At 36.1% G+C, this 12,584-nt stretch overlaps 1 protein-coding gene across 6 annotated transcripts in view; it reads right to left on the bottom strand.

The window, feature by feature from the left end:
- FGF14 (fibroblast growth factor 14) overlaps positions 1–12,584 on the bottom strand; it is a 410,996-nt gene that overhangs the window by 3,448 nt on the left and 394,964 nt on the right. For all 6 annotated transcript variants that reach the window (XM_035318587.1, XM_035318608.1, XM_035318596.1 and 3 more), the window contains one exon: positions 863–1,061. In XM_035318587.1, coding sequence (XP_035174478.1) covers positions 863–1,061 — 199 coding nt within the window. The remainder of the gene's footprint in view (positions 1–862; positions 1,062–12,584) is intronic.

Below are 12,584 nucleotides of genomic sequence, written 5' to 3'. Positions count from 1 at the left end.
CATTAATTAAAACTTTCAGTTAAAATATTAAACGAAAAATAAGACTGCTAACTAAAGTATTACTTGTGTGTGTCTTAAGATATTAAGTAATGAAATAATTTTCAGAATGACTTAGGCTCTGTGTAGTAATGATCTCAGTGAAATTTGAAGTGCTGCCAGGACAGGACACAAAAAGCAAAACAGGTAAGAAAAGGCCTGTAGAATAAATAGGATTGATCATAAATTCTGTTTCCAGGACATAAATGAATGAGTTTTCCAAGGAACGTGTGACACCATCTTAGTGTGTAAGATCAGTAAGACTTTTATTTGCTTCTACCTTTGTTTAATGGCCTACTTACACATGTTATGTGCATTACGTCAACTGGCTAAGTAATACAGTATGATTTATTTTATAAACAGACCTTTGTGTTTTGTATTAGAAGGTTTTTACCTTGGAATACTGACATTTCATCCATTCCAGTTATAACTCCCAACTATCCTACAATACCCATTAATTCATTCTGATTAATGAAGAGTATTATCTCACTGCAAGACTCACAAGAATTTTTGCTGCTAGCAAGAGAATATTTTAAAGACAGCACAAAGCACTTCCACAAAATAGTTCTTTTCTTGCAAAATCACCTCTTATCCCTTGAAAGAATGTTTTTAGACCTTCAGTCTTTTCTAGCATCAGTATGCTGAAGCACAAATCTGCTCCATGAATCCTGGAGACTGTCACTTGGAGCGGCCCCTGTGTGTGGCACACACATTCGCAAAAGAAGCCATCCCCTCTTCTTTTAGAAACCTTTTTATTTTAGAAACCATCCCCTCTTCTTTTCCTGGAATTTATAGGAAGATTTGCTAGTGATGGACTGAACCTCACCTTCCAATGGCTTGGGTAGAAAATGAGCTGCTGGTTTTGTTTTCTTTACTCTGTTTCCTTTCATGACCTGCCCCTCCTTGTTCAGCCCCAAGAACCAGGCCCTTCCAGACTCCTGTTGCCTGTAGAGCATGGACGAGTAGATTACATAATAATTTTCAAAAACAGACTCCTTGAATTTGCACTCCGGTGTAAAAAGTTCCTGTGGGAGGAAAAGTAAATGTTAAAATAATATTTCTAAAGTGATGTTTCTGTTTTGTTAACTCATGAACACCTCTTGATTAGTTTAATATGTCTTAGAATAGGCCCTGTTTTGAGACCAGAAGATCTGTGTTCCTCTAGATGACCTCCAGATGAAGTTGTTTTGCTTCTCATGGATGCCTCTCTTTCCCTGTTTGTGCAACAGGGACTGTATATCTTCAAATACAGAGGAAGAAGCACAAACATAAAAACACTATTTAAAATATAGGCATAGTTATTTCTTACTTTTCTGCAAGGATATCTCTTTTTTTTTTTTTCTTGATTAAGAAAATCTGTGCTAAAATAACATTGATGAGAAAACAATTGTTCAGTTTGAGCATACTTGGCAGGTGTAATAAATGCAATAAACTCCCTCTATGGTTTACAACTAATATTTAATGCTTAAAAATTGCTGTTACCAACATATTATAAAATATATTTCCTAGAGTAGGCCTTGGGTCTGTAACACCACAGGAGAACACTATTTTCATGTACAGATTTCTGTACAAAGAAATATAATTCCTATTGACATCCTCAGCATTCTTCTCAATATTGCTAGTGTTTCCACAAGTCACGTTCGGTAACAGAGCAGTTGTTCTGAACTCTTTATTAAGGTTAACCTAAGCACAAACTTCTAGAGCTCAATAGCCATGTTCTTTTAAATTTAAATAAAACAAGTAGTAAAACAATAGTAAAATAAAGAATGTAAACATATATTGGGACAGTTTACCAAAGTCCTTAGGGAAAAAAATCAAAAACAAACAAAAAAGCAAGTTAATAACCAAATAAAATTACATATTTTAATGTACATTAAATTTAATTTACACTTTTTATCATGAGAAAATGGGATTCTGTGTGAATATAGACAGATTTTCAGTCTTCGGTCATGTCTTGTTGAAGGCTGTGGATGATAATCCCATCATAAAAGGAGAAAGTGGAAGTAGGAAAGTGGAAGATGGTTTGCTAAGCCTCCAGAGCACAAACTTCTTAGTCCTAAATCCTCCTTTTTTTAAAAAAAAAAAAATAAATCTTATTTTTTATTTATTTATATTACTATCAGTTATCTTTCCTAAGAAATAAAATTATGGAAATATATATTCTCTTCTCCATCACAGTATATTTTTCTTTCTCTACTTCTCTCTTTCTTCTACTGGCTCCTTGCAATACTCAGTTAACGCTCAGCAGATGTTTTCAGGATCTGCAGTCCAACATCAGCTGCCTATATATTTTAAGAATTTCACAGCTGTTTCTGTCTTAACGGTTTTCCTTTCTGGAAATCTAAGTGCCTAAAGATACACTTCCCCACATGGGAAAGCAGAGATGGAAGTACACTTCTGTATTTGTACTAAATGTCACATGTCGCACAAACAAGTTTTCTTCTAATGTTTTGGGGTATACAGTATTTGTATTGTCATGGCTTAAGTTACCACCTCTAAGCAATGCTGTCTTAAGCGATTAAGCTTTCTTAATTATGGACTAACTTTTAGCTTCAAATAAAAAGAATTAGCGTATTTTCTCCAACAGCACACTAAAAGCAGTTACTGGAAAAAATCTGGGAACCTGCCCTGAAACAGGTCGCTTTGACTGTGTGAGCAAGTACACTTAGGGTCTATAAGTAACACCGAAAAATGAAAGATATATTCTCTGATGTGTGCAATGGCCATCTTTTTGCAGCACCACTTCTTTACCACCGATGTCCACAGATGTATTTATGTACATATGCCGAAATGCAAATACAATCTGTACTAGAGGCACCAAATACCCATGAGAGGAAATTTCTTAACAGCAGCTTTTCCTTTGCCACATTTTTTTTTTTCTCCCCCTGTTCCAAGGTGGCTGCTGTTTGTACTACTCTCCTTTCCCCTCTGCTGATTTCAAATCATGGTAGGGGTCAGGGAGACTGAAAACCAGAAGGCTTGGTGGCATGCTGGAGGGAATACCTGCTACACCCTAGTGCAGGCATTTACATGCAATTCATGTTCCTCAGCTGTTGAAACAGTAGATGCTAATCAGGAATTGCCTACACAGATCTCCTCATTACCTGCTTCACTGCAAAAGCTACCCCCTGTGCTCCCCACTACATTTTATTTCCTTGTAAAACCTCAATTACCATAAACACTACTTCTTAGCCAACAGTCACTTTTTGCTATAAACAAAAGCTATTTGTCATTCTCTATTCCTCCTTACTGGTTGACTGCCTGTGAATAGTATTTATTTATTTATTCCCCAAACAATATCCATTAGGACACCTAAACAAAATTCTGTGAAAACCATATCCCATGTTTCAATTAAACCCAGCTCTTTGCTCAACTTCATTATTTGGCATGTACTGTAGTGTCTCTAGCACTGCACAGCATATGAGACTTTAGGTATTCTACTTTACCAAATAATAATAATAAAAAAGGATTGTATCAATACAGTTACTTATATACTCCTGGATTTAGGCGGATAGACTGGACAAACTAGCATCACTGCTATTCCATATTTATAAAAATCAAAGTAATAGTCTGATGATTTTTTTTCCTTTGAAGGAGGAACTAAAGCTGAATGACAGTGTTCTGCTCCAAATTATTGCAGCTACTACTCCAGATGAACTGGTAGTACAGCAGTTTTGGACAGAGTTTGCGTTCATCCAGTCTATTAGGATGCAGTTCTGCCTGGGATAAACTCTCAATCAAAAACAAACAAACAAAAAAAAAAAACACTTAAATATATGCTAGATTAAAGCATGATGTTAAATAGTTTCAGTGAAGTGGAAAAAGGGTATTCATGAGTGAAAATTAAGCATCTGATGATGACTATACTGAAATACAGCCACCAATTCCTCTGCATCTTTCAGAAGCGACTTCTGAAATGGGCTCCTCCCTTGGGTTGAATATTTCTGACTTCTAAAGCCTTGACACAGACACTGTCTCAGGTGGCTGAAAAAGCTGATAGCACATGTATTTTCTCCAATAAAGTAGCCCTTGCACCTAAAATGATGCTTTTTGCATGTACCTAGGCCAAATCTAGCTCTGTAGAGCTAAGACTCAAACCAGTAGGAACTCTCAGAAAATGACTATCAAGGGCTAATAGCACTCTCTTAAAAAAAAAAAAAAAAAAAAAAAAAAAAAAAAAAGTCAATTACAGCCCACTTTATTTGAAGTCACTGTTAGAGGGAAAACAGTATGATGATGTTTTATAAGAAAAACTCAATGAGAGAACTCCCCTAGGCTACCTGCCTATCTGTATCCAGACAGAAGGAATCTAAATCTGCATCTGAGTGACATGAATCATTTAGATCTTCCCTACAAGAATGACTTTTTGGGTTTTGATCACAGGACAACCTTTACATTTTGTATTACAAAATCAATGAATTGCAAAACCAGACATGACTTGCAAACAAAAAATTATGCTCAGGATTTCTTTTCCAAGGTCTGTGGCTTACATAAAATGTGGTTTTCTTCTGTCAAAGCAACATTTGAAAAATAAAGTACATGCCAGCTGCCAATTTCCAAAACCCCAGGAGAGGGCTTTGGCTGTAAACTGTAATCAGTTACAGCTTCCTGGGTCCTATGGAAGTAAAGAATGTATTAAATTGCACCATGCTGGGAAGAATTGTCACTTGAATATTTTTGCTAGCTTCCCATTAAGCTTTTGCTTGGTGTGAGTCTTATTTGGAGATGTTATAATTCTCCTGGTAGCTGTAGAGTTAATAAATATCATAACACATAGGTTATGGATTCCCCTCTTGGGGTCAAAAAGTTCTGCCACTGAAGAGACCTTAGTTTTGGGGCTACCACTAGTGTTGCCAAAACTCCTCATTGTAGTATTACATCAAGATAGCAGAGCCTTAGCTCATGGAGTCACGTGGTGATGTCAGAATCTGTTTTCATTTAAGAACAAAACACTTTTTTTTTTTTTTTTTTAAAGCCACTTTATCTACCTCTCAAACTTAGGAATTTTAGAAAAAAAGGAGCTCAGGTTACCCATGTTATCAATAAAAAACAGGGATTGCTGAGAGGCTATTCAGGTGGCCAGTGAGATGAATTAGCTGCTAAGTAATGTTTATGTCTGTCAATTGGAGGGTACAGTTTGATGGGATGTAGCTAGACCTCCATACTAATCAAGATCCCACACATGCAAAGGGCTGTAGTTCAAAATCAAAGTACAGAAAGCTTTACTGTCCTCAGAATTGTTGAGTAAATACAAATATTTGAATGAGTTATCAGAGTAACTTCCATTTGCCAGTCTTTGACTACTTCATCTGTTCAATTTATCTAGCTTTAATACTGCAATGATCATTTGTAGCAACTGCTTTTCACTTTAAAAAAACAAACAAACAAATAAAAAACAAACCAACAGACCAAAAAAAAAAAAAAAAAAACATAGAGTTTTCTATTACAGCACTCAGAAAGAAGAAATAATTATACAGCTCTTAACAAGACAACTGTGTTGTGAACCATAGAACTGCAAAGTAAAAGCATGAGCTAGCCATGTAACTTCTAGATATTGATTAAAAATTATGTGAACTCCTCCTGCAATTTTAAACTATATTTGTATTCAGTAAGTCAACCAGTAATGAACTAGCAGGATTGTCCAAAATATATCCTTTCACTGCACACCATGAGGGATAACATAAGGCCGTGGCTCTACCACACTTGTTGAAAGGTTTGAAAGAAGCCCCATGGACAGGGCCTGCTACAAAAGTTGCCTGCCATCTGCTCCTGAACCTTCAAACTTCTTTAGATTTCTTCTTTATATTGAAATATAGGAAATGAGGGTATCATTCTAGTTGCAGCTCACAGAAGTGATATACCTAGCAGTCAGCCTCTTGAACTGTAGCCAGCAGCACATAAGGAGGCAGTAGATTCCCCTGGAGAAGGGCACAATGGGACCCACTCATCCCACCAGGCAGCAAAGGCACAGCTGCAGGCTGAACGAGCTACTCCATGGTGCTAAGCAGAAAACACAACAGTAAGACAAACTCAAAGAGACTGTCAGGAGAAGAACAGACAGTCTAATCAAGCACAGTAAAAAAAAAAAAAAAAAAAAAAAAAAAAAAAAAAAGATTACTGATCCATTTCAGAACTGAATACCAGTTTTAATCCTGTTTTAATTGTGTTTATTTGCATTTAGAAGTCCAGGTGATGAAACAGGGCATCAATGCTTTAGAAGTACAGACCAAGTGGAGTCTGCCTGATGCGAACACCTTGCCATTCAAATACAGAGGGATAGAAGGTATAAAGAAACAAAACACCCCAGCAATGATCTCAGCATGCCAGTAGCTGGTTATCAAACATTTTTTCTAGAAATGATGACAAATGATTTCTAAAGAGAGGCTGGAGAAAAGACAACACTAGTTCTGCAGATGCTTATGGGAAACTTCTGCAAGGTGAGAAAAGCAGCACAGAGTAAGCACAAAGGTGTTTTGGGGGTGTTAGAGGCTAGCAACACAGGAACCAAAAGGAGGAAGTGACATTTTGATAGTGATAAGGTTGGAAATGACTCATGAAGAAGGGCCTTACAATTAAAGAGAAGCGGTCTGTGTTTAATGAGGAGAAGGCACTCAACAGAGAAGAGAAATACAGTTAAAATAATGAAGCTGGAAAATGAACTTTGTGGTAGGCTTCTGAACTGAAACAGCAGGGGTGGTACTGCATTTGTCAGTGCAGGAGGGGAGGACACTGGAGTAATTGAGGTGTGGAATGATGAGATGCCAGACAGCAGTTGCTGTGTTGTAGAAGGGTAAAAGGCACTGCCATGCAAAAAAAATCGGGAGATATGGAGGCTTCACCTGCTTAGGAGAACTGGAAAATACCTAAATAGACATTTATCCGACTTGCCGCACACTGAATTAGATTAGTTAGTCTGTTGTCTTGCAGAATGCTTATTTGACAAATGTTTATATAAAAGAATAAAAGATCTACTCAAGACTTCCCATCCACAGCACCATTTTTTTCCAATTCTTAACATGGCCAAAATGTTACAGTTCAAAATCATCTTGTCCAAGAGTTCCTCTTCAACTGGCAGAAAACCCAACAACATATGGTTAGATACTGTCTTGATAAAAGATAAATTGTTAAACCTTTCCTTGTATATTCAGAAGACATGTTGCTGATCTGTACCTAAAATCCCCTAATGTAGATTTCATTTTTACACATAGTAACAAGGACAAGAAAAGTTGGCAGAATTTTCTATATGCAAACTGGCTGAGTAAGATACCAAGGAAGAGGAAGACTGCAGGAGACTAGCTGCCATACTATGAACTTTGCAGCAACATTACTAACAAAGCTTCAAAATAAAAAGCAGTAATAGCTGAACCTGCCAGTCCTACAGGCACCTCATGAAAGCAGCAAATGCTCAGAAGTCTGTGTACACATATTTCACGCTCTTAAGACAGAATTTTTTCTTAATATACTCTTAACGGTCAGAACACCAATTTTGAGTTTTCAGAGCTAGTGATATTTATTTTCTCCGGAAGATTCCTAATACAATTCCTAAATAAATAAGTACACAAACACAGGACTTGATATCATGCAGAAAAAAAACAGGGATGATCCTGCTGGTTAAAGAATCACTAAGAGTGCAGTATGTAAATAATTTCAGTGCAGAAAAGAGTGCAGTATGCAGTATGCCAGCATGTAAAAGCAAAACTTTTAGCTATAATTCTCGTCTTTCATCTTGGACCTTCTCAAAGCCATGATGATGTGACTATCACTGTTTGTACAAAAAAACAACAACAACAACAAAAAACATTCATGTGAAGGAAAGAAGGGATTGTGCATAAAAATTATGGAAAAACAGCTCGCACTTATAAAATATTTTCAGGTTAAGAACTGATAACACAACAACAATAAAAAACAACTTCTGACTAAATTTAGGCAAAAGGAAATGTGAATCAGTGCTCTTGCAAATATTAGCACTTAACTGGCATTCTAATTAGCAGTGATATGACTGGTAATATTAATAATGTAGCAATTCTGTTATTCATGTACATTCATGAGATTCTACACAGTAAGGTCAAGAATAAAAGGCACATAGCATACACAAACTAGCAAAAAATATCTTGAACAGGTTTCTCTGTGTTTAAGATGGTGTGTTTAAGATGATTGATTGCAACCTGAATTTGGCTTCATTTTCTGTCCAGATTGAAACAGAATATAAAGCAGTTTGGATTACAAAAACTTCATTGTTACATAAAAAAAAAAAAAAAAAAAAAAAAAAAAAAAAAGTTGCTTTGCTTGCAGCCAGCAGTGATGGTTGTATTAGAATATAATTGATCACAGGCAATAACGTCTTGTATGGAAGGCGGTACACATACTCATCACTTTGATAAACTTAGTATTTGCAAGGGTAGACATCAGATAAAAGTGTATTTTAAATAATAACTTCAAGAATGATCCCAAATTACTACTTATAGAGGCTTGTAAAGTCTTCTCTCTCTCTCCCCATCCACACACAATATTATATCACAACCAGTGCTGAGATATTTATGTGCTTTTGATTGATACCTACACTTCAGAGTCATCAACTCAGCAGGACATGGATGGAATAGAACAAAATTCCCTTGATGCGAGTATTTCTGATATATGTTATTTAATGTTGTACAGTTTGACTGCAAAAGAGAACTAATGTTTTTGAAATGAAGCCCATAATGAAGATCTGAATCATGACTCTCACATTAGAGTAAGTGAATCAAGGTTGTTTAAATGCAAAGATATGCAAAAGGAGGTTTGGGGGAAGAGGCCTGGAGAAGGTACCTAATGTTTACAACTGTGTTTATAGCATTTACATGCCAAAACTAGAATACATTGAGAGAACTGATAAAAAAATGTTGCCTCACCTGAAAATTAAAAATTAAATTTAGAAATATTAGTGATAAACCAGATTTATAAATATGGGTTTAGAATGGGCTGCAGCCCACCCACAACCATCACACATTGTAGCATGTGGTCAAGTGTAACATCCTCTTTAATCTCCACAGACATATAAAGGGGGGTGACATTATTTTTCTGCTTCAGTCCCAATCTGAAATTCCACAGAAATTTATGGTTTCTGGCTTGAGTGCATCCTTGGCTTTAAAGGAAATGCAGCTAGAATCCTTGTAGCAGTGAAATGATATATTCTTTCTTTCCCCCAGAGCATAATCTCTTCCCCAACAAATCCTCAGCACCTAGTTTCCCTTAAAATTTAAATTTGCAGTAAAAATCTGCTTTAAGGTTTCAGCTTAAACACCAGCTATAACTCTTTGCTGTATCAACACAGAAATACATCTTTTATCTCCTGTACACACCTGTGATTAACGAAATCCAGTATCAGTAAGGCAGGTACACACCCCAAGGCATGACTAGAAGAAATTGTGTGCATTGTTTGGAATATTTTCTTCTGCTACTGTTATGGGATGTTCCAGAGAAGAAAATGAGTAAACCACCCTGTCTTTCCCAGTCACTTCCACTCAGAACAGCCACAATTCATCAGCATGTAGACGGCACCAGGTTCTCAGCTGGAAAAGGACAGTGCCAGTGGAAAAATGGGAAAGCACTAAATTAAGACAATGAAAGAAGGACTTAGCAGAAGAGCTGTAGAAACAAGCCACAGTGGGTGAGGGAAGAAATTCTCATCCATTGCCAATCAACCCACTGTTCAATCCACAGGTAAATAATGTAGGAGTAGCACAGACTGCTTTCAGATATAGACTGAACCTTTCCTATAGACAGTGGAATTTTAATACCTCAAATAATATAAATCATTATGAAAACATGCAAAATAGTTATTGAAATGACCAAGTGCCAAAAAAGATAATTGTTTATTACCAGTATCATAAATGAAATTCTGCTCCCTTGCACACTTACACTGTAATGTCGGATAAAGAAAACTGATTCCAGTTTTTGTTGCTGTGTGACTGGTATATTAGCATTAATTAGCTACTATTATGCAATGTCAAACAGGGCAGTATATTTTCATATACACACTGTTGCTATATAGTATTTGCAGACCTCGTTGAGTACAATAGTATGATATCTCCATAACTATCTACAAATGCAAAAGTAAACATGAATAGATGGGAAAACTCTGAGGTATTTTGTAAGGTATACTTTAGACTCTTTCAGTTCTACATGTTCCTTCCAAAAGATGTGTGAATTTATGAAATTTTTAAATGGGTGTCATTTACAAGCTGAGGAGCTAGAAAAAGTCACAAGAACACTCCAGTTATAAGAAGTGGCCTACTTTACTCTTTTCAATTTCTTTTTTATTTATTTCTTTTTTTCTTTTTTTTTTTTTTTTCTTTACAGATGTGAGCTTGTTTTTCTGCTTGCTGTCTCCTTTCTATGCTCTCTCAGAGCATGAATTAACCACTTAAAGAATCAGCTATTATAAAAGATAGGGACTGGAATGAATACAAGTCTATTAACTTAGATCAGTCATTTGAACTTGTTGATATCTCTTTGTCAGCCTTCTGCTCTTTTATGCTGGATGTCCATAAGGATAATGTGAGAAACAAGACCAGTGAAACCTCAGTCTGAGCTGCAAAACAATTCTGTAAGAAATGTATTCAATTTTCCAAGAAAATGCGTTAGCTTAGTCTACTTTCAGTTTCATGACTCAAACCAGCTACAGCTGACCACTAAAGGCGGGGAGGCAAAAGGAACAGATGCCATTTTGTCAGGTGTTTGTTACTTAACTCTTGTTATGTAGAAAATATGTATTTTAGGAGAAAAAGACCTGTTATTTACTTCTTTCACTGTTCCATGTGTGTCAAGAAAAAGTAACATAGGAGAAAAGTTGCCCATCTTTAAATTATTTTACATATAAAAATGCTAATTTTCTTGCTAATATGTTTTAATCCAAGTTGCTAAAATATTTATATATATGTCTCTCATGCAAGTAGTAATTTCACTAAAAAAAAAAAAAATCTTGTCTGTTTTCACTTCATATACTTCATTCAGAAATCTAAAATTATTTTCCTGCTATTATTTAATTCTCATGGCATCTATACAACTGCTACTTCAAGGATCCATTTTTAGAAGAACTTTAAAGTACAGAGATTCAGACCCAAACTTTCAAAAGGTGCACAGTGAATCAATACCAAAGACAATATAAAATCCATTCTGTCTCCTGTTTTAACTAAACAATTAATGAGAAATAAAATTTCAGCCACTAAAAGATATTTTTGGAAGGGCATCACACTGTTAACCAGTCAGAAGTGGTGAAAATAAACAAGTTAGATAGCTTTGAGTATATCATTATATGTTAAAAAGAAGAAAATTAATGTATCTCATTAAATAGGAGATGATTATATGCAACTTGTAACATACATTCAGCAGTGGTGCTTGTGTTTGTTATGGATGGGTAACAGCAGGATGATTATAGATACATTCTGATGCTCAGATAAAATTCCTCTTTTAGCAACAAGATTATGAAGGTTGATTATGAACAATGTGAATATATAGATGTCTGGCAAAAGTCATAAAAGGATAAAATTCAGAGTGGTAGCAAATGATTAGGGCTTTTTATTTGCTTCTGTGTTACAATATGTATTGCAGATTAGAAAAAAAAGTTTGGAAATACTATTAGTAAATAGCATTCATAGCAACAATAAAAAAGCAAGATTTTTATCAATAGCTGCTGGCAACTGAGTGATAATCAATGTCACTGTTTGCTCAATGTGTTAGAAATCTGTCAATTTCCAATAAAATCATTTAGCCCCTTGCTTTCAGGCCTCCACCTACCTCATTGTATTTTATAGCACATTCCTATAATTGTCCTGTGGAAAGTCAAAGCTTAATATTGCATGGATGACAACATATTGATCCTAGAGCAGTTTAAATCTATTGATGAACAATTGTGGTGAATAAGAAAATATGTACAAATCTAACTTTTAACCCTTCTAATCTATATATGAGGAATGTAGACTGCAAACAGGAAAAACAAAACAAAACACTTTTTTTTTTTTTTTTTTTTTTGGCGTCTGCAAAACTAATGGGAGTTTTGAATCTTCCCTGTATACTGTTTTGTATCCCTCCTCTATATCCTATTGCTTTCCAACAGAATTCGTTATACCATGCCACACACACTACAGCTTTTGCAAAGAAGCTCAGCTGTGGTGAATACGTTTCAAAGAAAGCAATGTGGTTTTATACAAGACTATAGTTGCCTTTACTTCTGCTTGAAAATGCTTTTATGTCACCTGTGTTCCTGAGAAGTCGAAGATCGTTCTCGAAGGGCGGAGAGCAATCACCTGCCCACACGAACACCTCTTAACGACAGTCGTTAGCTAGGCGATAATGGTCTCCACCAGGCACGGTGGGCTCTCCAGGAGGTCGGTACACACCCAGACCGACTGCCCGTTAAAGAATGCAGCGGTTCAGGTCACCGGATGCAGGGAGTGTCAGAGCCTGCTGCTGCCATCGGCGGGAGGCAGAGACGCTGCGTGCGTGAGGTGCGAGCAGGTGGATCACAGAATCACAGAATTTCTAGGTTGGAAGAGACCTCAAGATCATCG

This window comes from Oxyura jamaicensis, chromosome 1 (genome assembly GCF_011077185.1).
Source record: "Oxyura jamaicensis isolate SHBP4307 breed ruddy duck chromosome 1, BPBGC_Ojam_1.0, whole genome shotgun sequence".
Taxonomy (NCBI): domain Eukaryota; kingdom Metazoa; phylum Chordata; class Aves; order Anseriformes; family Anatidae; genus Oxyura; species Oxyura jamaicensis.
Note: the sequence above shows the minus strand (reverse complement) of the source record. Positions and strands in the feature narration are given on the sequence as shown.